At 40.9% G+C, this 24,689-nt stretch overlaps 1 protein-coding gene and 1 long non-coding RNA gene across 4 annotated transcripts in view; one reads left to right on the top strand and one right to left on the bottom strand.

Moving 5' to 3' along the window:
* The window catches only part of LOC139363741 (uncharacterized), a 35,912-nt gene extending 16,304 nt beyond the window's left edge, over nt 1-19,608 (bottom strand). The window contains exon 1 of the long non-coding RNA XR_011624593.1: nt 19,387-19,608. This is a non-coding gene — a long non-coding RNA (uncharacterized lncRNA). The remainder of the gene's footprint in view (nt 1-19,386) is intronic.
* A 49-nt stretch (nt 19,609-19,657) lies between these two features.
* LOC105466916 (serine/threonine kinase 32A) overlaps nt 19,658-24,689 on the top strand; it is a 150,441-nt gene continuing 145,409 nt past the window's right edge. The window contains exons 1-2 of one of the 3 annotated variants that reach the window (XM_011716112.2): nt 19,659-19,868; nt 23,874-24,021. In XM_011716112.2, coding sequence (XP_011714414.1) covers nt 23,970-24,021 — 52 coding nt within the window. In that variant the 5' untranslated portion in view covers nt 19,659-19,868; nt 23,874-23,969. Of the gene's footprint in view, nt 19,869-23,873; nt 24,022-24,689 lie in introns of those variants that run through there. The other 2 variants (XM_011716113.3, XM_071098253.1) reach the window with 2 other exon arrangements.

The raw sequence follows: 24,689 nt of genomic DNA, 5'->3' as shown, positions 1-24,689 counted from the left end.
GACAAAGAATAATGGTAAAGGGATCAATGAAACAAGAAGAGCTAACTATCCTAAATGTATATGCACCCAATACAGGAGCACCCAGATTCATAAAGCAAGTTCTTAGAGACCTAAAAAGAGACTTAGACTCCCACACAATAATAGTGGGAAAATTTAACACCCCACTGTCAATATTAGACAGATCAACGAGACAGAAAATTAACAAGGATACTCAGGACTCGAACTCAGCTCTGGACCAAGCGGACCTAATAGACATCTACGGAAATCTCCACCCCATATCAACAGAATATACATTCTTCTCAGCACCTCATTGTACTCATTCTAAACTTGACCATATAATTGGAAGTAAAACACTCCTCAGCAAATGCAAAAGAACAGAAATCATAACAAACAGTCTCTCAGACCACAGTGCAATCAAATTAGAACTTGGGATTAAGAAACTCACTCAAAACCACACAACTACATGGAAACTGAACAACCTGTTCCTGAATGACTACTGGGTAAATAACGAAATGAAGGCAGAAATAAAGATGTTCTTTGAAACCAATGAGAACAAAGACACAACATACCAGAATCTCTGCGACACATTTAAAGCAGTGTGTAGAGGGAAATTTATAGCACTAAATGCCCACAAGAGAAAGCAGAAAAGATCTAAAATTGATCCCCTAACATCACAATTAAAAGAACTAGAGAAGCAAACGCAAACAAATTCAAAAGCTAGCAGAAGGCAAGAAATAACTAAGATCATAGCAGAACTGAAGGATATAGAGACATGAAAAACCCTTCAAAAAAGTCAATGAATCCAGGACTGGTTTTTTGAAAAAATTAACAAAATAGATAGACCGCTAGCCAGAATAATAAAGAAGAAAAGAGAGAAGAATCAAATAGATACAATAAAAAATGATAAAGGGGAGATCACCACTGATCCCACAGAAATACAAACTACCATCAGAGAATGCTATAAACACCTCTATGCAAATAAACTAGAAAATCTAGAAGAAATTGATAAATTCCTAGACACATACACCCTCCCAAGTCTAAACCAGGAAGAAGTCAAATCCCTGAATAGACCAATAACAAGTTCTGAAATTGAGGCAGTAATCAATAGCCTACCAACCAGAAGAAGTCCAGGACCAGAGAGATTCATAGCCAAATTCTACCAGAGGTACAAAGAGGAGCTGGTACCATTCCTGCTGAAACTATTCCAAACCATAGAAAAAGAGGGAATCCTCCCTAACTCATTTTATGAGGCTGGCATAATCCTGATACTGAAACGTGGCAGAGGCACAACAATAAAAGAAAATTTCAGGCCAATATCCCTGATGAACATCAAAGTGAAAATCCTCAATAAAATACTGGCAAACTGAATCCAGCAGCCCATCAGAAAGCTTATCCACCATAACCAAAACAGATATATAGACCAATGGAACAGAACAGAGGCCTCAGAAATAACACCACACGTCTACAACCATCGGTTCTTTGACAAACCTGACAAAAACAAGAAATGGGGAAAGGATTCCCTATTTAATAAATGGTGCTGGGAAAACTAGCTAGGCACGTGTAGAAAGCCGAAACTGGATCCTTTCATTACACCTTATACAAAAATTAACTTGAGGTGGATTAAAGACTTAAGTGTGTAACCTAAAACCATAAAACCCTAGAAGAATACCGAAGCAATATCATTCAGGACATAGGCATGGGCAAAGACTTCATGACTAAAACACCAAAAGCAATGGCAACAAAAGTCAAAATTGAGAAAAGGGATCTCATTAAACTAAAGAGCTTCTGCACACCAAAAGAAACTATCATCAGAGTGAACAGGCAACCTACAGAATGGGAGAGAATTTTTGCAATCTACCCATCTATCAAAGGGCTAATATCCAGAATCTACAAAGGACTTAAACAAATTTACAAGAAAAAAACAAACAATCCCATCAAAAATTGGGCAAAGCATTTGAACAGGCACTCCTCAAAAGATGACATTTATGCAACCAACAGATACATTAAAAAATGCTCATCATCCTGGTCATCAGAGAAATGCAAATCAAAACCACAATGAGATACCATCTCATGCCAGTTAGGATGGCAATCATTAAAATGTCAGGAAACAACAGATACAGGAGAGGATGTGGAGAAATAGGAATGCTTTTACACTGTTGGTGGGAGTGTAAATTAGTTCAACCATTGTGGAAGACAGTGTGGTGATTCCTCGAGGATCTAGAACTAGAAATACCATTTAACCCAGTCATATCATTACTGGGTATATACCCTAAGGATTATAAGTCATGCTACTCTAAAGACACATGCACATGTATGTTTTTTGTGGCCCTATTCACAATAGCAAATACTTGGAACCAACCCAAATGTTCATCAATGATAGACTGGATTAAGAAAATGTGGCACATATACACCATGGAATACTATGCAGCAATAAAAGAGGATGGGGTCACGTCCTTTGTAGGGACATGGATGAAGCTGGAAACCATCATTCTCAGCAAACTATCACAAGGACAGAAAACCAAGCTCCACATGTTCTTACTTATAGGTGGGAATTGAACAATGAGAACCCATGGACACAGGGCAGGAAACATCACACACTGGGTCCTGTCAGGGGGTGGGGGTGCTGGGGGAAGGATACCATTAGGAAAAATACCTAATGTAAATGACGAGGTGATGTGTGCAGCAAATCAATATGGCACATGTATACGTATGTAACAAACCTGCACATTGTGCACATGTACCCTAGAACTTAAAGTACAATTAAAAAAAAAAAAAAAAGCTTATCCACCACAATCAAGTTGGCTTCATACCTGGGCTGCCAGGCTGGTTCAACATACACAAATCAATAAATGTAATCCATCACATAAACAGAACCAATGACAAAAACCACATGATTATCTCAACAGATGCAGAAAAGGCCTTTGACAAAATTCAACACCCATTCTTGCTAAAACTCTCAATAAACTAGGTATCGATGGAACATATCTCAAAATAATAAGAGTTATTTATGACAACCCCACAGCCAATATTATACTGAATGGGCAGCAACTGGAAGCATTCCCTTTGAAAACCGGCACAAGACAAGGATGCCCTCTCTCATCACTCCTATTCAACATAGTACTGGAAGTTCTGGCCAGGGCAATCAGGCGACAGAAAGAAATAAAATGTATTTAGGAAAAGAAGAAGTCGAATTGTCTCTGTTTGCAGAAGACATGATTGTATATTTAGAAAATTTCATTGTTTCAGCCCAAATCTCCTGGCTGATAAGCAACTTCAGCAAAATCTCAGGATACAAAATCAATGTACAAAAATCTCAAGCATTCCTATACACCAATAACAGACAAACAGAGAGCCAATGAGTGAACTCCCATTCACAATTGCTACTAAGAGATTAAAATACCTAGGAATACAACTTACAAGGGATGTGAAGGACCTCTTCAAGGAGAACTACAAACCACTGCTCAAGGAAATAAGAGAGGACACAAACAAATGGAAAAACATTCCATGTTCATGGGTAGGAAGAATCAGTACCATGAAAATGGCCATACTCCCCAAAGTAATTTACAGATTCAATGCTACCCTCATCAAGCTACCATTGACTTTCTTCACAGAATTGGAAAAAACTACTTTAAATTTCATATGGAACAAAAAAGAGCCCACATAGCCAAGACAATCCTAAGCAAAAAGAACAAAGCTGGAGGAATCATGCTACCTGACTTCAAACTATACTACAAGGCTACAGTAACCAAAACAGCATGGTACCGGTACTAAAACAGATATATAGACAAATGGAACAGAACAGAGGCCTCAGAAATAACACCACACATCTACAACCATCTGATTTTTGACAAACCTGACAAAAACAAGAAATGGGGAAAGGATTCCCTATTTAATATATCCTGTTGGGAAAACTGGCTAGCCATATGCAGAAAACTGAAACTGTACCCCTTTCTCACACCCTACACAAAAATTAATTCAAGATGGATTAAAGACTTAAACATAAGACCTAAAACCATAAAAACCCTAGAAGAAAACCTAGGCAATACCATTCAGGACATAGGCATGGGCGAAGACTTCATGACTAAAACACCAAAAGCAATGGCAATAAAAACCAAAATTGACAAATGGGATCTTATTAAACTAAAGTGCTTCTGCTCAGCAAAAGAAACTATCATTAGAGTGAGCAAGCAACCTACAGAATGGCAGAAAGCTTCTGCAATCTATCATCCATCTGACAGAGGACTAATATCCAGAATCTACAAAGAAGTTAAACAAATTTACAAGAAAAACACAAACAACTTCATCAAAGAGTGGGCAAAGACTATGAACAAATACCTCTCAAAAGAAGACATTTATGCAGCCAACAAACATATGAAAAAATGCTCATCATCACTGGTCATTAGAGAAATGCAAATCAAAACCACCATGAAATACCATATTATGGCCAGTTAGAATGGTGATCATTAAAAAGTCAGGAAACAACAGATGCTGAAGGGGATGTGGAGAAATAGGAATGCCTTTACACTGTTGGAGTGTAAATTAGTTCAACCATTGTGGAAGACAGTGTGGTGATTCCCCAATAATCTAGAACTATAAATACCATTTGACCCAGCAATCCCATTACTGGGTATATACCCAAAGGATGATAAATTATTCTACTACAAAGACACATGTACACGTATGTTTATTGCAGTGCTATTCACGGTAGCAAAGACTTGGAAGCTGCCAAATGTCCATCAGTGATAGATTGGATAAAGAAAATGTGGCACATATACACCATGGAATTCTATGCAGCCATAAAAAAGAATGAGTTCATGTCCTTTGCAGGGACATGGATGAAGCTGGGAACCATCATTCTCAGCAAACTAGCTCAGGAACAGAAAACCTAACACCACATGTTCTCACTCATAAGTGGGAGTTGAACAATGAGAACACATGGACACAGGGAGGGAAACATCACACACCGGGACCTGTCAGGGGGTGGGGGGCTAGGGGAGGGACAGCATTAGCAGAAATACCTAATGTAGATGATGGGTTGATGGGTGCTGCAAACCAACATGGCACGTGTATACCTATATAACAAAACTGCACGTTCTGCACATGTATCCCAGAACTTAAAGTATAAGTAAAGAAAGAAAAGGAAATAAAAAATAGATAAATAAACAAAATAAAATTACCATATAATCCAGCAATTCCACTTTGGGTATATATACCCAAACAAACTGAAAGCAGGAACCTGAAGAGATATTTGTATGTAATGCTCATAGAAGCATCCTTCTCAATAGCCAAAAGTTAGAAGTAATCCAACTGTCTATTAATGAATAAACGAATAAACAAAATATGATGTATACATGCAATGAAATAGTACTCAGTCTTTAAAAAGGAAGGAAATTCTGGCACATGCAACACCATGAGTGAACTGTGAAGACACTATAATAAATGAAATCAGTAAGTCACAAAGTACAAATACTGTATGATTCCACTTATATGAGGTACCTAGAGTAGTCAAATTCATAGGGATAGCAAGTGAAATAGAGGTTTCCAGGGGTTGGAAGGAGGAGGGAATGGAAAATTATCTTTTAGTAGGTACAGAGTTTCAGTTTTGCAAGATGAAGAGTTCTGTGAATGGATGGTCATGGTCGTAACACAAGGATATGAACGTACCTAGTGCCCCCAAACTGTATGCTAAAAAATGGTTAAGATAATAAATGTTATATGTAAAAAAGAAAAAGAATGAGGTAAACTAAAAATGTAGAAAACAAAGTCAAGATTTGAGTGTCTGATTTCTTTCTTTATAATATAGAATTTGTTTAAGAATTAAACCATTTATATATTTTGAGCTGTCATTTATAGAACATTTGGTGGAATACTCTGAATAACTGACATAAGATAGACAAGGTTCATATGCCCTGTTTTAAAACAACTTTATGGAAATGCTATCTTTTTAAGACTATTTTTAATCATTATATTTATGATATAGAAAAGGGATTAAAATTGTATTACACACACACATACACATGCACACACCACACACATGTCATACAGAGTGGAAGCTTATAATATAGTAACTAACTGATATTGGCTTTGCAGCAAACCAGACCTGGAAGTTTGGGAAACTTCCCTAAAGCATTTGTTTCTATTTTCTATCCTGAAAACAGAAGATAGCAGCACATGATTTATGGGTTTCCCCTGCATATTATATAAAGAGACATCTAGGATACTGCACTGGCTGTTTTCTGTGCATAAAGTGCCTGCCTCCTCCATAACCTGTCTATGCTAAAACTCCTTGGTTTTCTTGAACATACCTAACTTTCTCTTGCCTACAAGCTTTGTTCATGCTGTTCCCTCTGGCTGGAAGACTCTCATCCCCTTCTCTTTGCACAACTAACTTGTACGCTATTTTTAAGACCAAGTTGGAATACTTTTTTTGGTGACACCTTTGCTGACATCTCTACACTAGAGTGGCTACTTCATTCATGTGCTCACACAGCACCCTCACTTCTGCTATCATGACCTTGTTACCCTGTATTAAAATTGTCAGGTTTTTAGTTGATGATAATGTCCTTAAAATAAGAATCCATATCGTTTAATGTCATAGGTATGACTTTCAGCAGTGATCTTTCAAAATAGTTAGTGCTGATGAGGGTGCAGTGAGATAAACACTTCCACACTTTTTGTACAAAAGATAGGCATCTGGTAATAACATTAATAAACTTATTGGGTACCCGCACTGCTCAAGGCATTACACTACGTGCTTTCATGCATTATCTCATTTAATCATCCCAATGCTTTTCAGGAGTATGTACTCTACTAGTATCCATATATTATTATGCAGTTTAAGAAACAAAAACTCTCAGGGTCTAAATGACTTGCACGAGTGTATGAAGCTTTAGGTGGTGAATGAGGAAATAAACTTGGGTCTATTTGATGCTAACACTATTTTTGCTCAACAGCAATGCTCTACTATGCAAGTTTTATGGGGAGCAATTAAATTATTCACACCTCAATGCAGTTGAATAAATGAGTACACACACACACATATTAGAAACTATAACTCATATCCACTTTCCTTCTCTTTCTCAAGTAATAATATTTTTCTAATAATCATGTAATAGGGAATATTTTAATACTATCTCTGGTTTTTCTTTGCAGCCCTAGAAATAAAATGTCCCCATGACTGCCTAGGTTGTTTCCCTCTCTATCAATTAAATCATGTCAGACTCACAGGGGTGAGTAGTAGGGAAGGCAGCATGATGTGTACTGTGAGCTCACTAGAATGCTTGCTCCTCAAGAGCAAAGATTGGTTTATTTATCTTTGTACCTCCAGTTCCAAGCATGGTGCCATCCCCACTGTAGACTAATGATCAAAACTGTGGGAATGGGTTATTAAACAGATAATGAAGTTGAGGTTACAGAATTTGTAAAGGCTGTTTAGAAACCGTAAATTCCAATCATTCAATGAAATTGGAAAATAAAATGGATGATCTCTGTCAAGATAATATCTAAAGACAAACATTCTATGGGAGGTTATTACATGTACTCTCTCAACATGATGGTATTTGTAGAAGTGAACAAAGCGGGTAAAACTGAACATTGAGTTGGATTCAGCAATTACCAGATCACTTCCTAAATATGAGACATTGTGCTAGGACCTGATTCTTTTATTATAATTAAGGAGAATTATCTTTTTGTTATGATAATTCATCTTTTTAGTAACAGTAATTTGCATATCCAGTCAGCAGAAAATAAGGCTTTGTCATTTGTAAAGAGGGCAGAGTAATCTTACTAAAACTCAACTCTAATGAGGTCTATTTTCCTGCTAACACATCTAAAAGGCTTCCTGTTGCTGCTGTGATTTGAACTGTAAACTTTTTCACAGAAAACTTGGTTTTTCAACATCTTTCCATCATCACTACACTCCCTACACTACAATCCAACTAAACTTCTAATAATTCTCCCCAAATATTATGCTTTTTATGCCTCCATTCTCCAAAACTAAAATGCCCTCCTCTCTGTCTAGTGACACTCCATTCATCTTTCAAGACTCAGATCAAATGTTACTGAGGCTTCTGGCTCTTTGAGGCAGAGATAGCCGATCTGGTCAGTGCTTTGTGAGGGCTCCCAGCCAGGCATCAGTCAAACTCAGGCTGTAGTTTCTGCCTCTATCTAAACCACAAAACCCTCAGGTCCAGTAACAGTTTCCAACTTTTTTTTTGTTCCCTTTAAACATAGCTCTGTAAATGGTCTGTTTACTTCACCAGTGAATGGTTACTGCTTTGCAGTATAAGGTGTCTTCTTTGTATTTTCTTCCTAAACTACTCAATGAAGAGAATGATGGAAATAATAAACATGTAATTCTGTTAGCAATTTATTTAATGTGCCAAATACTGGATTCAGTGCTGTATATATAACGCTGGACAAGAGAGATGTTCTTATTCTCATGGCAGCTGTACTCAATGAGGAGAAACACAGCAAAATTGTTACACAAGCAAAATAATGATAGCTCATGATAAGTGATATGATGGAAGAAATTAGGGTGTACGGTGGGGAATGGAGGAAGTGGTGAGGAAACAACATCAGAAGAGTTGAGGGGAGGTCTTCCTGAGCAGGAGAAATATGAGCAGACAGCTGAATGAGGAAGAGTCCAGAACTGCGTTCGTGCGTAAGTAAGAGCCACTCAAACATCCTGGACAAGCTCAGTGTGATCTGCAAAGAGCAGAAGGCTGGTGGGCTGGAGTGGAGAGAACAGATGAATACTGATCATAGATAAAGGTGGACAGAGTGACAAGGACTGGACAGTATCAGGCCCTATCTAATTGCAGTGGAACCCAGCATACAGTTTTAAGCCACCAATAATATAGTTGAAACTGCATGGCATTCAAATTTGTGTTGTAAGTCATTATTTACTTTTTTAATTGTAAAAAAATTTGTGTATCTATCTGGACAAGACTTTCTCACTGGCTTAGTCTTTACTTCATTCTCCTCTCCACTGGGGGGCTCCAGAGATTATTGCAAGAATGCAGTCTAGTCTCCCAAGCACCCTTCTTGTGGCAGTCTGCATTTCCTCAAGAGCTAGCTATGTTTAAGATGGGAAAACCAACGAGAGAGCATGAACAACTGAATAAATAAAAGATAAAAACACAGTCAGCTCTGTCAAACAGTTCTGCATTTGGCAGCATGAATATGAGGCAAAATAAGAATCACTATTTTTCTTTAGAACCTGTGGTATGTCATGCCTTTACATGAACAAATACATTATGACTGACTAGTTTTATTTTAAGCCAAAGTGACTATTCCAACAGAAGAAAGATATAGAAAACAGGCATGAGAGGTATTTGGGCATAACCTAGTGGCCTGCTTATTAAAATGACCATAACAGTTGTCAGTTTCTGAGTGTTTGCTCTGTTGCCTAGCACTGTGTTAAGTGCAATATATGTATATATATAATCTCATTTAATCCTTGATTAATCCTAGCTGATAGACATGACCATTGTTTCCTTTACTGAAAATGGAAAACTGAGGTTTAGGACCTTTAAGTGACTTGTCCAACGTCTCAGATATATTATTGGTGGAGCGGGCATTTGGATGAAAGAATGCTTGACTCCAAAGCCCTCCACATGCCAACCAGAACACCAAATTAAAGAGTTTTCCATAGACTTCAGTTCAAGTCTCATATCACTTTCTTGCAGTTTCAATTTCCTTGACTGTTATTTCCCCAGGGGAAGAAAAGAGACTACAGACCCAACAAATTTGTAGTGCATCTCCAATGCCATGAAGATAATCAAAATGTTTTCTCAAGTCCCAAGTTTTATACAAAGGCGTGTATTTTTTTTTTTTGCCAGGTACCTGATTTTTGCCTAAAAAGAAAACCCTCTCCCAAAAAATGAATTCCTTAAAAATTCAATTTTTTTCCTAAACCTGGTTGTGTTTAGCCCTCTTTTGCCACTTGCCCCTAATTGCACACCAAATGTTCATTCATAGTATCTAATCCTCTCTCAGCTTTTTCGTAAGGCTTTGGCAACAACAGAAGGTGGTAGGGCAATACCACGGGGGGTATGTTTTTACCCAGCTCTGCCACCATCACATTGTGCAGCTTAGGGCCAATCTCTTCATCCAGACCCCAAATTTAAAGTAAACAAGTGAGTTAGTGAGAGTTAACGATTATTCCAATTTTTAAAGCACGAGGGTAGTGTGTAGCCCGTGACTGGGACGAGAGAAAGAAGAGGAAAAGGGCTAGATGACAATCGTGTTATCTTGTAGTATTCATTTAATTGAATCCATTATGGGGCTCTTGACCATAAGATGACCACTAGCTCTCCAACAAGTTCAGCAGATATTTCAGGTGCAGCAGGCACTATCCTAGGATCTAGTCCCAAAAATGTTAAACAAAACCAATATGATTCCTTCACTCTGTGGAAATTTACATCTCCATAGATCAAACAATGGAAATCTGAAATAGACATGTCAGCCACAGACCCATTTTGTTTGACCCTTTGTTTCACATTTTAAAATTTTGTCCATGTTTAAAAATAAGGAAGATTTATTCCAAAAGTTCTTGTTTCCAGCTTCTCTTGAAAAATCTAAATATTTGGCAATGCTGAGCTGGCATTCCCACATGTCAAGGAATGGTGGAGCTGAATAGAAGCTGTCCTCACCTCACCCCCAGAAGAGACTCACACTCTCCATCGACCCCACCCACCGTCACCATGTCATAGGCAACCTATGTGCCCATTCTGCCTAGGCTTAGGTGTGTGTGACTCTTGGATTAGAGACGGAAACAATAAATTATTTCAATCCTGTTGATTATTACAAAGAGCTGTATGGGGAACTGCCATGGACAAGAACAGAGAAACTTCCAGCACTACGGTCTTCATCTCTGCCCCCCGGATCCCACTTCCACCTGCAGAGAGCAAGGGCAACAAAGGTGCCTGGGAAATTTAGGGGCTGGGAGACAGGTGACATGGGCCTACCAAAGGTTCTCTCCACTAACTGTTACGCTACACTGGGCAAGTATTTTCTGTCTTTGTGCCTCAATTCCCTCTGCAATAAAACGGAAAAAAAAAAAATCTACCAGACCACAGTGCTTTAAGGATCTTTCCTGTTGGGATCCTGTAAAATTCTCACCACTGTCTTGCTCTCCCGTCATAACCCCAAGGGAAGTCTTAATGGCAATCCTGCCTCTCCCCTTCTAAGATCAGCAGGCTCTGACCCGCCACCCCCACGTCCACCACCATGGCGACGCAGGCCGCGACTGTTCAGGGGAACCCGAGCCCGGCCCAGGAGTTGGGGAGGCACCCTCCTGCGATGTGGAAAGTAATAGCACCCTCACTTCCCCCCTGGATATTACGATACACATCACAGGGGTGCGAGGCACCCCCCTGAGTAATAGGGAGTAATAGCATCCCCCTCTCCACGCCTGGCTATTAGGATCCACATGGCACGGGGGTGAACCACCTCCCGACATACGGGGGGGTAATAGCCCCGCCCTCTCCACCCCTGGCTATTAGGATCCACATCGCAGAAGTTTGAGGCCCCCCCCCACCCGCGATATGGGGAATAATAGCACCCCCCTCTCCCACCCCTGGCTGTTACGATCCACATCGCAGGTCAGTGAGGCACACCCCTGCGATACGGGGAGTAATAGCACCACCCTCGCCCGGGGCTGTTACAATCCACTATGCAGTGGGGTGAGGCACCCCCTTGCGATATGGGGAGTAATAGGACGCCCTCTCCTCCACTGGCTATTACGATCCACATCGCAGGGGGCTGAGGCAACCCCCGGCGATATGGGGAGTTATAGCACCCCCTCTACCCCCCTAGCTATTACGACCCACATGGCAAGGGGGTGAGCTATCCCCTTGCCTTACGGGGAGTAATAGCCCCCCCTACCCCCTGGCTATTAGGGTCCACATCACAGGGGGTGAGCCACCCCCGCCATATGGGGAGTAATAACCCCTTCCTCTCCCCCCCCGGCTATTACAATTCACGGTGGACTCAGCCTGTTTACGATGTTGTGAGTAATATCATCTCCCCCTCTGGAAATTACCAACTATTTCACACACCTGTGTACACCCTCTGCAGTACTGGGAGTAATATCATCCTCTTCCCCTCTGAATATTGTAAACAATATCACAGAAGTGTTTATACTCCCTGTGATGTTGGGTGTCATACCATTCTCTTCCACGTTAAAATTAGAAAAAATATCCTTGGACGCGTGTACCACTTCTGTGTTATTTAAAGAAATATTACCCTCTTCTCTCCTGGATCATGGGAACAATATCTCTGGGGGGTGTACACTTTCTGTGATTGGTAGGTAATAGTATCCCCTCTGCCTTTGAATATTAAAGACAATCTCATGTGGGGTGTACAACCCCTGAGGGCTTGGCCATATTATTATCCTCTCTCCCTGCATATTAGGAAAAATATCAGCGTCAGTGTATACCTCCTGCGATATGTGGATTAATATCCTCTTCTCCACTTGGTTATTAGGAACAATATCACAGGGGTTTTACACTTTCTTCGATATCTGGAGTAATGTGATCCTCTCCTTGTTTGAATGGTAAGAACAATATTACAGGGGAGATGTACACCTCCTGCGATATTGGGAGTAATATTACGCTCTCCCCCCTTCCCTTGACATTAGGAACAAAATCCCAGCGTGGGTGCACTCCTCCTGCTGTATGGAAGGTAATATCCTCTCCCTGCCTGGATTTTAGGAACAATATCACAGGTGGGTGTACACCCCCTGCAGTATAAAGAATCATATCATCTTCTCTTCCTTTAGCTTTTAAGAACAATATCACATGAGGGGTGTACACGCCCTGCTCTATTGGGAGTAATATCATTCTCTCTTATTCTGGATAGTAGGAATCATATCACTCCTGTGGTGTGCAACCCCTGTGATATTGAGAGTAATATCCTCTCCCAACGTGGATATTAGAAACAATATCACAGGGGGCGTGTACACTTCTTCGATATTGGTAATAATACCATCTTCTCACCCCTGGATACGAGGAACAATATGACAGGCGGGGTGGAAAGCCCCTGCGATATGGGCAGTCATGTCCCGCCCTGGATATTACGATCCACGGTGGACACACCGCGTGTTTGCGATATTGTGAGGAATATCATCTCCCCCTCTAGAAATTACGAAGAATATCAAAGGCGGGTGTACACCCTCTGCAATATTGGGAGTCATATCATCCTTTCCACCGCCTGGATATTAGGAACAATGTCAAAGGAGTGTTTATAACCCCTGCGATATTGGGAGGAATATCATCCTCTCCCACGTTGAAATTAGGAAGAGCATCCCTGAAGGTGTGTACACCTCTGCGATATTGAAAGGAATATCATCCTCTTCCCTCCTGGATCATGGGAACATTATTACTGGGGGGTGTACACTCTCTGCGATATTAGGAGTAATATCATCCTCTGCGCTTTGGAAAATTAAGGACAATGTCACCCAGACGGGGGAGTGTACACTTTCTGCGATATTGGGAATAATATTATCCTCTCCCCACCTGCATATTAGGAAAGATATCACAGAGTGGGTGTACACCTCCTTCGATATGGGGAGTAATATCGTCTTCTCCCCTTCTGGATATCAGGAACAATATCACACGGGGGTGTAGACTTTCTGCGATATTGGGAGTAATATCAACCTGTGGGCCTTTGAATATTAAGAACAATATCACAGGGTCGATGTATATCTCCTGTGATACTGAGAGTAATATCAGCCTCTGCCCTCCATGGCTATTAGGAACAATATCCCAGGGTGGGTGTACACCTCCTGCTATATGGGGAGCAAAGTCATCCTCTCCCTGCCAGGATATTAACAACAATATCACAGGGTGGGTGAACACAGCCTATGATACTGGAATTATTCTTATCCTCTACCCCTCCGGATACTAGGAACAATATCAGAAGAGGTGTTCACTCCCTGCGATATTGGGAGTCATATCACACTCTTCTTCCGTGAATATTAGGAGCAATATCACCGGGCAGATGTTCACTCACAGCTATGTTGGGAGTCATGTCATACTCTACCCCCTTGATATTAGGATCAATGTCACAGGGTGAGTGTACGACTACTGAGATATTAAAACTATCCATCCCTGTATGTTAAGAACAATATCGCAGGTAGGTGTACACCCCCTGACGTGTTAGGTGCAATATTATTATTTATTAATCATCAATCATTAATATTAACTATAAGTATCAATGTTAATATCAATTACTGGTATATAATTATAATAATTCTTTTGATCGTATGATTATAACTATTGATATTAATGTTGTTTCGAAATATTAATTATTAATCAGCTTTTTTTTTTTTCTTTTTTGAGACGAGTCTCGTTCTGTCACCCAGGCTGGAGAGTAGTAGCGCGATCTCGGCTCACTGCAAGCTACGTCTCCTGGGTTCACACCATTCTCCTCCCTCAGCCTCCCGAGTAGTTGGGACTACAGGCGCCCGCCACCGCGCCTGGCTAATTTTTTGTAATTTTAGTAGAGACGGGGTTTCACCGTGGTCTCGATCTCCTGACCTGGTGATCTGCCTGCCTTGGCCTCCCAAAGTGCTGGGATTACAGGCGTGAGCCACTGCACCCAACCGGAGTTATTAATCATCATTTTATTATCAACATTATTTATGATTGATTTAACTAAGTAACAGTAATTCCAGATATGATTATTTGATTATTAATAATGATATTACTATCATATTGCATATGGTTAATAATTAATATTTTATCATCGTTATTATCAATATCAATGATTAGTATTATTCATTATTATATTTATTAATATTAATAATCAATAGCATTTTTCCTGATATACGGGGGGGAGAGAATAATATTACTCCCAATATCAGAGAAGATATACACCCCTGTATGATGTTATTTCTAACAGCCAGGGGCTAGAGGATGACATTACTCAAAATATCGCAGTGGGTGTACATCCCTTCTGTGATCTTGTTTCTAATATCCTGGGTGTGAGAGGATGATATTACTCCCAGTATCGCAAGGGGCGTAGGACTCCCCTCCGCTGTGATATTGTTCCTAATATCCAAAGGTGGAGAGGATGATATTTCTTCCAATTTCGCAGATGGTCTACACCACCCCTGTTCCTAATATCCAGAAGGCAAGAGGATGATATTAGTCTCTCTATCTCAGGAGGTGTATACTCTCTAGTGATGTTGTTCCTAATATCCAGGGATGGAGAGGATGCTATCACTCCCAAAATAACAAGGGGTGTACACCCCTTCGGTGACATTGTTCCTAATAGCCAGCTGGGGAGAAGAAGATATTACTCCCAATATCGCAGGGGGTATACACCCCCTTGTGATATTGTTTCTTAGATCCCAGGAGGGAGACGATGATACTAATGGCAATATCGCAGGGGCTTTATACACCTCCTGCGATATTGTTCTTATCCTGAAGGGGAGAGCATAATATTACTGTCAATATCGCAGGGGGTGTACACCTCCTTTGTAATATTGTTCTTAATATCCATGATGGGAGAAGGTGATATTACCCCCGGTATCACAGGAAGTGCACAGCCTTCTGTGATATAGTTCCTAATATCTAGGTGTTGAGAGGATGATATTACTCCCAATATCGAAGAAGGTGTACACTCCCCTGTGACGACATTATTCCCAATAACCACGTTGGGAGTCGATGATATTACGCCCAATATCACAGAGAATGAACACCCACGCTGGGCTATATGCTCCTTGTATCGAGAAGAGGAGAGGATGATATTACTCCCAACATCGCAGGGACTGCACATCCCTCCTGTGATATTGTTTGTAATATTCCAGGGAAGAGAGGATGATATTACAGCCAATATCGCAGGCGGTGTACACCCACCCAGTGATATTGTTCTTAATGTCCAGGAAGGGAAAGGATGTTATTACTCCCGATATCGAAGAGGCTGTATTCCCTCCTCACTCCGGGTTATTGCTCCTAATATCCAGGGGAAGAGATGATAACATTATGCCCGATATCGCAGGGGGTAGTACACCGCCCCCCACCCCCCGTGATATGGTTCCTAATATCCAAAGGCACAGACGATGAAATTACTCCCAATATTGCAGGGGGTGTACACCCCTCTTGTGATACTGTTCTTAATATTTAGGCGGGGAGACAATGATATTACTGTCCATATCACAGGGGTGGACAAAATCCCTGTGATATGGTTTTTCATATTCAGTGCGGGAGAGGATGCTATTAATTCCAATATCACAGGGGACACACCTCCTGTGATATTGTTCCTAATATCCAGGGGAAGAGAAATGATATGATTCACAATATGGCAAGGGATGTACAACCTCTCCATGATATTGTGCCTAATATCCAATGGGGAGTAGAATGATATTACTCCCCCATCACAGGGGGTGTACAGTACCCCACTGATATTGTTCCTTATATCCAGGGAGACAGAGGATAATACTACCCTCAATATCATAAGGGGTGTACACACCCCTTGTGATATTGTTCCTAATATTTAGGTGGGGAGAGGATGATATTTCTTTCAATATCTCAGAGGGTGTACACCCTTCCTGGGATATTGTTTCTAATATCAAGTGGAGGAGAGGATGATATTACTCCCAATATCGCAGGGGGTGTAAAACCCCCTGTTATTTTGTTGCTAATATCTAGGTTGGGAGAGGATGATATTACTGCCAATATCGCAGGCATTGTACACCCCACCTGTGATATTATTCCTAATATCCAGGGGAAGAGAGAATGATATTACTTTCAATAGCGCTGGAGGTGTACACACCCATGTGATATTGTTCCTAATATCCAGTGGGGGAGACGATGATATTACTGACCATATCGCGGGGGTTGTGCACCCCCTCTGTGATAATGTTTTTAGTATCCAGGGGGTAGAGGATGACATGACTCTCAATATCACAGTGGATGTACACCAACTCTTAGTATTGCTCTTAATATCCAGGGAGGGAGAGGATATTACTGTCAATATGGCAAGGGGTGAACACCCCTTCTTTGATATTGTTCCTAGTATCCAGGGGGGAAGAGTATGATATTTATCTCAATATCGCTGGGAGTATGCACCCCTTTTTGATACTGTTCCTAATATCCCGGGGAGAGTCTAGGTTATTACTGGCCATACCACAGCGTGTGTACACCACCACTGTTATATTGTTTTTTATTTCCAGCAATGAAGAAATTGATGTTACTCCCAAAATGGAATGAGTTGTACACCCCCCATGAGATATGGTTCCTAATATTCAGAAGAGAAAGGATGATATTACTCCCATTGGTGCGGCAGGTGTATAATCCTCCTGTAATATTGTTCCTAATATCTAGGGGGGTGAGAATGATATTACTGGCAATAACGCAGAGGATGTACACTGCCTCTGTGATATTGTTCTCAATATCCATGGGGATAGAACATTGTATGACTCCCAGTATGGCAGGTGGTGTACAATTTTTTTTGTACACCAGGTGAGGGGAGGATGATATTACTCCCAATATCGCAAGTGGTGTACAAACATTCTTTGATGCTTTTCCTACTCTTTACGGGTTGAGAGGATGATATTACTCCCAGTATCAAAGAAAGTGTACATGCCCCCTGTGATTTTGTTCCTAATATCCACGTTAAAAAAGAATGATATTGCCTTCAATACTGCAGGGGGTGGGGTGTACACTCCGCCTGTGATATTATTTCTAATATCAAGGGGAAGAGAGAATAATACTACTCCCAATAGTGCAAGGGGTGTACACATCTGGTAATATTGTTCCTAATATCCAGGGAAGGAGACGATGGTATTTCTGGCCATATCGCAGGAAGTGTACACCCTCTTGTAATATTGTTTCTGATATTCAGTGAGGGAGAGGACAACATTGATCCCAATATCGCAGAAGGTATATAGACCCCTTGATATGGTTTTTAATGTACAGGGAAAAGATAATAATATTACGCCCAATATCCAGGGGCTGTAACCGCCCCCCCAACCGCTGTATATTGTTCCTAATAGGCAGCGTGGTAGAGGCTTATAATACTATCAATATCGCAGAAGGTGCACACACACCTGTGATATACTTCCTAATATCCAGGGGGAACGACGCTGCTATTACTTTCAATATCGCAGTGGGTGTACATCCCCCAGTGTGGTTTCGCTCCTAATATCCAGGGGAAAAAAGGATGATATTACTCACAATATGGCAGGGGGTGTACACTCCTTCTGTGATATGGTTCCTGATATCCAGGGGGTGAGTGGATGATTTTACTCTCAATAACGTGCGAACTGTACACCCACCCTGTGATTTTGTCCCTGATAACCACATGGGGAGAGGTGATATTACTCCCAATATTGCAAGGGGTGGACACCCGGCCAGTCATATTTTTTCTTATATCCAGGAAGGGAACAGATGGTATTACTACTAATATTGAAAGGATGTACAGAACGCATTTCATATTGCTCTTAATATCCAGGTTGAAAGAAGATAACATCACTTTTAATATAACAAGGGGGGTACACCCCACCTGTGATATGATTCTGAAATCTAGACGAAGAGAGAATGATATTACTTCCAATAATACACGGGGTGTACAATCACCTTTGATATTGTTCCTAATATCTAAAGGAAGAGATGATGATATTACTCCCAATACCGTAGAAGGTATACACCCTCCTGTGATATTGTTCCTAATAACTAGTGGGGGAGGGCAATGATATTACTTCAAATATCGCAGTGGCTTTACACCCCTTCCGTGATATTTCTCCTAATTTCCAAGGGGTGGAGTACGAAATTACTCTCAATATAGTATAGGGTGTACACCCAGGCTGTGATATTTCTACGAATATTCAGGGAAACACAGCATGATAGGACTCCAAATCTCGCAGAGTGTACAATATTTTGTAATATTGTTCCTAATATCTGGAGGTGGAGAGGATGATGTTAGTTTCAATATCGCAGGCTGTGTACACACACCCTGTGAAATTGTTTCTAATATCCAAGAGGGGAGCAATGCTATTAATCCACATACAGCAAGACAGTGAGGCACACCCCGCCCTATGGGGAGTAATAGCACCTCCCTCTCTCTCCCTGGCTATTAGGATCCACATCGCAGGGGTGTGAGGCACCCCCCCCCGCCATATGGGGAGGAATAGCATCTCCCTCGCGCCCCGCTCCCAGACTACTACGATCCACTTCGCTGGGGAGTGAGGCACCCCTGGCGATACGGAGAGTAAGAGCACATCCCTCTCCCTCCCTGGCTGTTACGATCCACATCACAGGGGAGTGAGGCACCCTCCGCGATATAGGGAGTAATAGCACCCCTTTCTCCCCAGCTGGCTGTTACGATCCACATCGCAGGGGTGTGAGGCGGCTCCCGTGATATGGGGAGTAATAGTACCCGCTGTGCGTCCTGGCGGCTCCGGACCCAGCCCAAGCGCGGCGGGATCTCCATCCGTAGCCCTCTCCCCCAACCTCGCCCTCCCGAGGTCCTTGTCTAGTCTCAGCAGGCGACAAACGGACCCCAGGCGTCTGGCCCTCACCCAGGCAACTGCCCCGCGGTTTCTGGAGAGAGCGCTAAGCGGGGACGCCCGCTGGCAAGCAGATCCCGCCTCCTTCCCTGGCCGAGGAGCCGCCCCTCCGGGGTAGCTGCGCGCTGGGCGGCGCTCGGATCCCTTGGCAGCCGCAGGTGCCTTCCCAGCCCAGCCCAGCTCAGTCTAGCGCAGCCCAGCCCAGGCTGGCGCTCGCAGCCGCCGCCGCTTCCAGGCAGATAGGTGCCTTTCCTTGCTCCTTGCTCTTGGAGCTCTTCTCTTAGCCCCTGCTCCCTGGATGAAAGCATCGCTCCGAGCCTCATGCGAGGAATGAAGGAAGAATCGAGACTAGGTGAGTGGTGGTCTAGATTTAACAAATAATAACAATAAACCTACAAACTAAGGGTACTGATGGGAAGCTAGGAAGTGCAAGGAGAAGAGAAGACAAAGGCTGCTGATCAAGGTAACTCACAAAACTAAATGCAGGCTGGGACCAATTCTAGCTATTTTGTACTCCACCCAGGTTCCCCTGCCTGGCACTGACTCATGTGCAGAGCCAGACAGACTTCAATAAATATTTGCTGGGTTGAGACAAGTGAGTGGAGGTGTTTCTGCTTGTCCTCCAGCATCTAAACAAGCAAAACCTAGCTGCCTTTGACGATGGCTTCATCTCCACAAGGACTTTTTCCCCCGGGACTTAAAAAATGTAATGTGTATTCACACAACGGACTGCTATGCAGCACTTAAAAAGCTAAAATCAGAACTGTAGGGATCAGCATGCCTATACCTAGATTTCAGAAGTATGATGGTAGATAGACACAGCAAGATGCAAAATATATCCACTCTATCGCGCCATTTAGGTGACTTATTTTAAGACACTTGCCATGTTTGTAAAATCGTAGAACGGAGACTGTGAAATGTATCCGTGATTGTGGCTGTCTTTGGAAAGTGTGAAAGGGAAATCAATTGGACTTTAGGGTTAAAGTGGAAATATTATTTCCCTAAAATGTTTTAAAAATAAAAATGATGATATAAAGATGACCAAATATAAACAATTGTTAATTGAGTGCTATTGGGCATTTTTCATGTTTTTTTCCTGTATGAAATATTTCTTAAACTCTAAGACGTTCTGTTTTTCAAATGCAAACAAATAAGTTGTTTCTATCCACATTCGTGACGATGAAATCTAAAATGTTCAATCAGAAGTTGCAACTTTCTTGCATCGCCCCCTTTGTTTTCCAATCCTAGAAGACCACACCTCCTTATCTAGGGAGGCTTGGTGGTTAGAGAAGTTTACCTGTTGACAACCCCCAAATTACAGGCCAAAGATGAAAGGTTGGTATTAGGGAACTAGTTCCCAGTTAATCTGAAAATCAGCCAGGCCAAGGTAGACTCTGAAAACTCCCTGTGTTCCTGCAAGACAAATTTCTCTTCCTTTAACATTTCATATGCTTTGGATTTTCATTTTCATGGATGGTAGCTGTCCTCTTCACATCTCAAAATGATGCTTAGGTAACACTGCAGACTTAGTGCCAGCAGATCAGGAAGGGCTGGGGGTTTGGTAAAAGAGTCCTATAGCTCTATTGGGCTCTTCAGCAAAGTGGAAAGTATGTGTCTCTATTTTCCTGCCAGAGAATGGTAGATTTCTTTCTGAATATGAAAAAAAAAAATCGAATTTGGTTATCCACATGGGACAGAAAATGAAAAATAATTTTAAACTGGATTGTGTATGTTAGGTGCAATGAAGAAGATACTAAACGATCACTCAGTAGTTCCATCTGCTTCCATCTTCCCCAGACACACGCAAACATGGTTCCCTGTTTGCATATTATCTTCCCACTAAAAAATCACTGGGACCGTGGTGAACAAAATTGTCTGCACGTCAGGATGATATTCTGAAACATGGAAAATTGCGATAATATTCCTTCCTCTTTCTCTTTCTGATTCGACAACTTGCAAGGTCAGTGCTTGGTATATCTTATGTTGCGGGATGATGGACTACTTGAGAAAAACCTGAGGTGTGAAGATGTAAGAATGACAGGACTGGGGTGTGGTGTGAAAACTACATGTACTCAGGTTTTAAGCACAAAACAAAAGAGAATGTAGCCTCTGCCTGCAGTTAACAACTGCAATTCCTTAAAATTAATGTTCTCTTTAGGACCATTCATCTCTTTCTAGTGCCATCAGTGGTTCAGTCCTTACACTAACCCTCATTTGGATTATAAATGCAATAATAAAGCACAAGGCCGCCCCATTTGCTTTTCCCTAACTCACAATAAAACACTCACAATAAAAAGTGCATCCCACTTACTTCTTAACTCCCTTGTCCGCTGGAGTTAAACTCCTTTTGATTTTTTATCCTGGAGAAATGGTTGAGTTCTATCTTCCTGGGTCTCAATAATTCCTCTGAGCTTCCTTCAGCCACCTGTGACCACCTGCCCCTACCCACTCCCTCTCCCATACCATTTAATTGATTGCTTCCTAATTGCTGACTCTCTTTGCTCTCTATTTAATGATTCCTGTTAAAGTCCATAAGGCATTTTGCCAGCAGTTGGCTTTTAGTATGAAAACTAGCATTTCCTTAATGAGTCTGCCTTCCAAATGAAGCGTTTACTTACATTTTCCTAGTGGGAAAATGAGCTTTTCTTCTACGCTTGCTTAGGGGTTTCGTAAGTTCTTTTTCAATAACTCATCCTTAACACTTTCTCCAATTCTGCCTGTAATCGATATTCCCTTCACATGCGAAGAGCTCAGGAGGAAATCAGCTATTTTAAAAAATACGCAATAGGGAAATTCTGCTACTCTTAGAAATAGCAACAGCTAGCATTCATTCGTTGCATATGATGTGCTAGGCATTGTGCCAATTACCTTGTATACATTGTCTCATTATCTGTAACCATGACCATATTTGTGCTAAGCATGAAATTTCCTTAAGCCAGATATCTGAGTAGAATTTTAAAATGTTATTTTGTACAAAATCTAGACCTTTACCCCATTTTGGGGGCAGATCTGAAGATCTGGGCTTATGTTTCCATGTGGTGACAATCTATTTGATCTGAGTGCAATTACTTTATTTGGATGGAGCCAAAGTCACCATTGTCTACCCAGTGCACTAATGTTAAATGCCCAGTCTGGCTCACTCATTCGCGTCATCTGCCTGGCTCCTATAGGGATCCCAGCTTGTCACTCCTGAGGTAGACACTGTTATTTCCCCCACTCTAGAGGTGAGAGGTTAGGTAACTGGGCCAAAGGCATTATCAGTGTCAGTTTTGGGACAGGAACACAGGATGCTGCCTCTCTTTACCATTATGTTTTAAAGTGCAGCAAAGCCATAAATATTTTTTTCAGGATTTTTTCTTGTTCACACATATCATTTAATTTGAGCCTCAGAGTGGCTAACAGTTTTGAGCACTTATGCTATGAAAATGTTTTGTGTACTGAGTCAAATGTATGCATATCATACATTTATGTAACTCAATACATAGTTATATATAAATGTGATATAACATAACATACATATGATATAACAGAGTTATACATATATGTGTATTATTTAACTTAATATATAATGAGTTAAGTGTATGCTTATCACACATTTATGTAACTCAATACATTAAGAATTATATAATACAACACAGAGTTGATATATATAAATGTTATATATAAACATAATATATGTTGATATATATTAACAGTTATATAATACAACACAAAGAGTTAATAATATATAAATACAACACAAAGAGTTATACATGTGTGTATTATACATTTAACTTAATATATAATGAGTTAAATGTATGTCTATCACATTCAACTCTCCATTGAGGAAAGGACCATTATCTTCTCTAAGTTCAGAAGAAGGAAAAAGAGAAATATATTGAAATTCAGCAATTTGCTGGTGTGGTCAAGTCCAACCCAGAACTTGCTTCTTTTACATTGTAGTACCCTCCAGGGTATGCAGAAACAGATAGCTAGTGCATCTTTATGACTAAAAAAGAAAGTTTTTGTTGTTGATCACCCAGTAACAAGAAAGTATAAAATCAGCATATTTTCTTAACAATATTTTTATTTTATAGTTGTTGAATAAAGTATCACTGACTTCATTTTACACTTTCTACATACTTTGAAAAATATGTTGTTTTCCTCCCATTTTGTAAGTCTAGGTCAGCTGTTGATGAGCCATGCAGTGTGTTCTCCTGTCGCTTGATGTTTTCATTCTGAAACCATGGTTGGTTTTCAAACACAAAAGTTTTCACTACAGTGATACAGATGAGGTTTATGTTTCGGCCACAGTCTTATACTCAGGGTGCCTAGAGTATAGGATATTATTAGGATACTATTTCTTTTCCTGTCCTAGATATCCAACTAAGGCTTCAGGACATGTTTTGAGTGAAGATGTATGTTTCTGCCAGGATAGTATAACTCAAGGATCCAGGTCTGGGCAGATTCAACCATGGGAGCCAACACTTCAAGCAAACCACCAGTGTTTGATGAAAATGAAGATGGTAAGAAATATGGGATAGTGGCATATAAAAAAAATAGAATTTTGCAAAATTCAAGTATATGCTTCTAGTTTCATAAGTTAAGTATAAGCATTGTCTGTAGGGCCTTGAAGGAAAAAGGCAAAGCTGCGTGAGTAAGCCTGAGGACTTTGTAGGCTCATAGCTAGGTTTTACCTTCCACTTTCCATGGGACCTTTGGCAGCTTTCCTCATCTCCACTATACCAATGTCCTTTCTCCAAAATGAGCTGCAGTTTGGCATGTAGTGGATAATTAAATGATTTGTTTGTCCTCTGTGCTGTTCCTTGGCAGTTGAAGTTACCCCCATTGCTCATTGTTATAGAAAATATATTATCAACATGTACATAAATGATAACCGGTGCTCATAATATTATAGAACGAAGCTGTGCCTTCTGAATTTCCAACTACCAAGCTTTTGTGTACTAGACAAATCCCATAATACTACATCACAGAAAAAAGAATCAGTTTTATTGGAGAAAAGGGAAACTTTCCAGGCCAGACTCAGCAAGACAAGAGTAAAGGCATGAGTCCTCCTGATTCTCCCATCAGTAAGGCATGCTGGAACGGAGCAATGCCTCCTCATGTCCCCTTCTTCCCTATATGTTAAGTGTGAACAGTGTTGGCATATGCAGGTGGAAGCTGTTTACAGGTT

This window comes from Macaca nemestrina, chromosome 6 (assembly GCF_043159975.1).
Source record: "Macaca nemestrina isolate mMacNem1 chromosome 6, mMacNem.hap1, whole genome shotgun sequence".
Lineage (NCBI taxonomy): Eukaryota > Metazoa > Chordata > Mammalia > Primates > Cercopithecidae > Macaca > Macaca nemestrina.
This window is presented reverse-complemented; position numbering and strand designations above follow the sequence as displayed.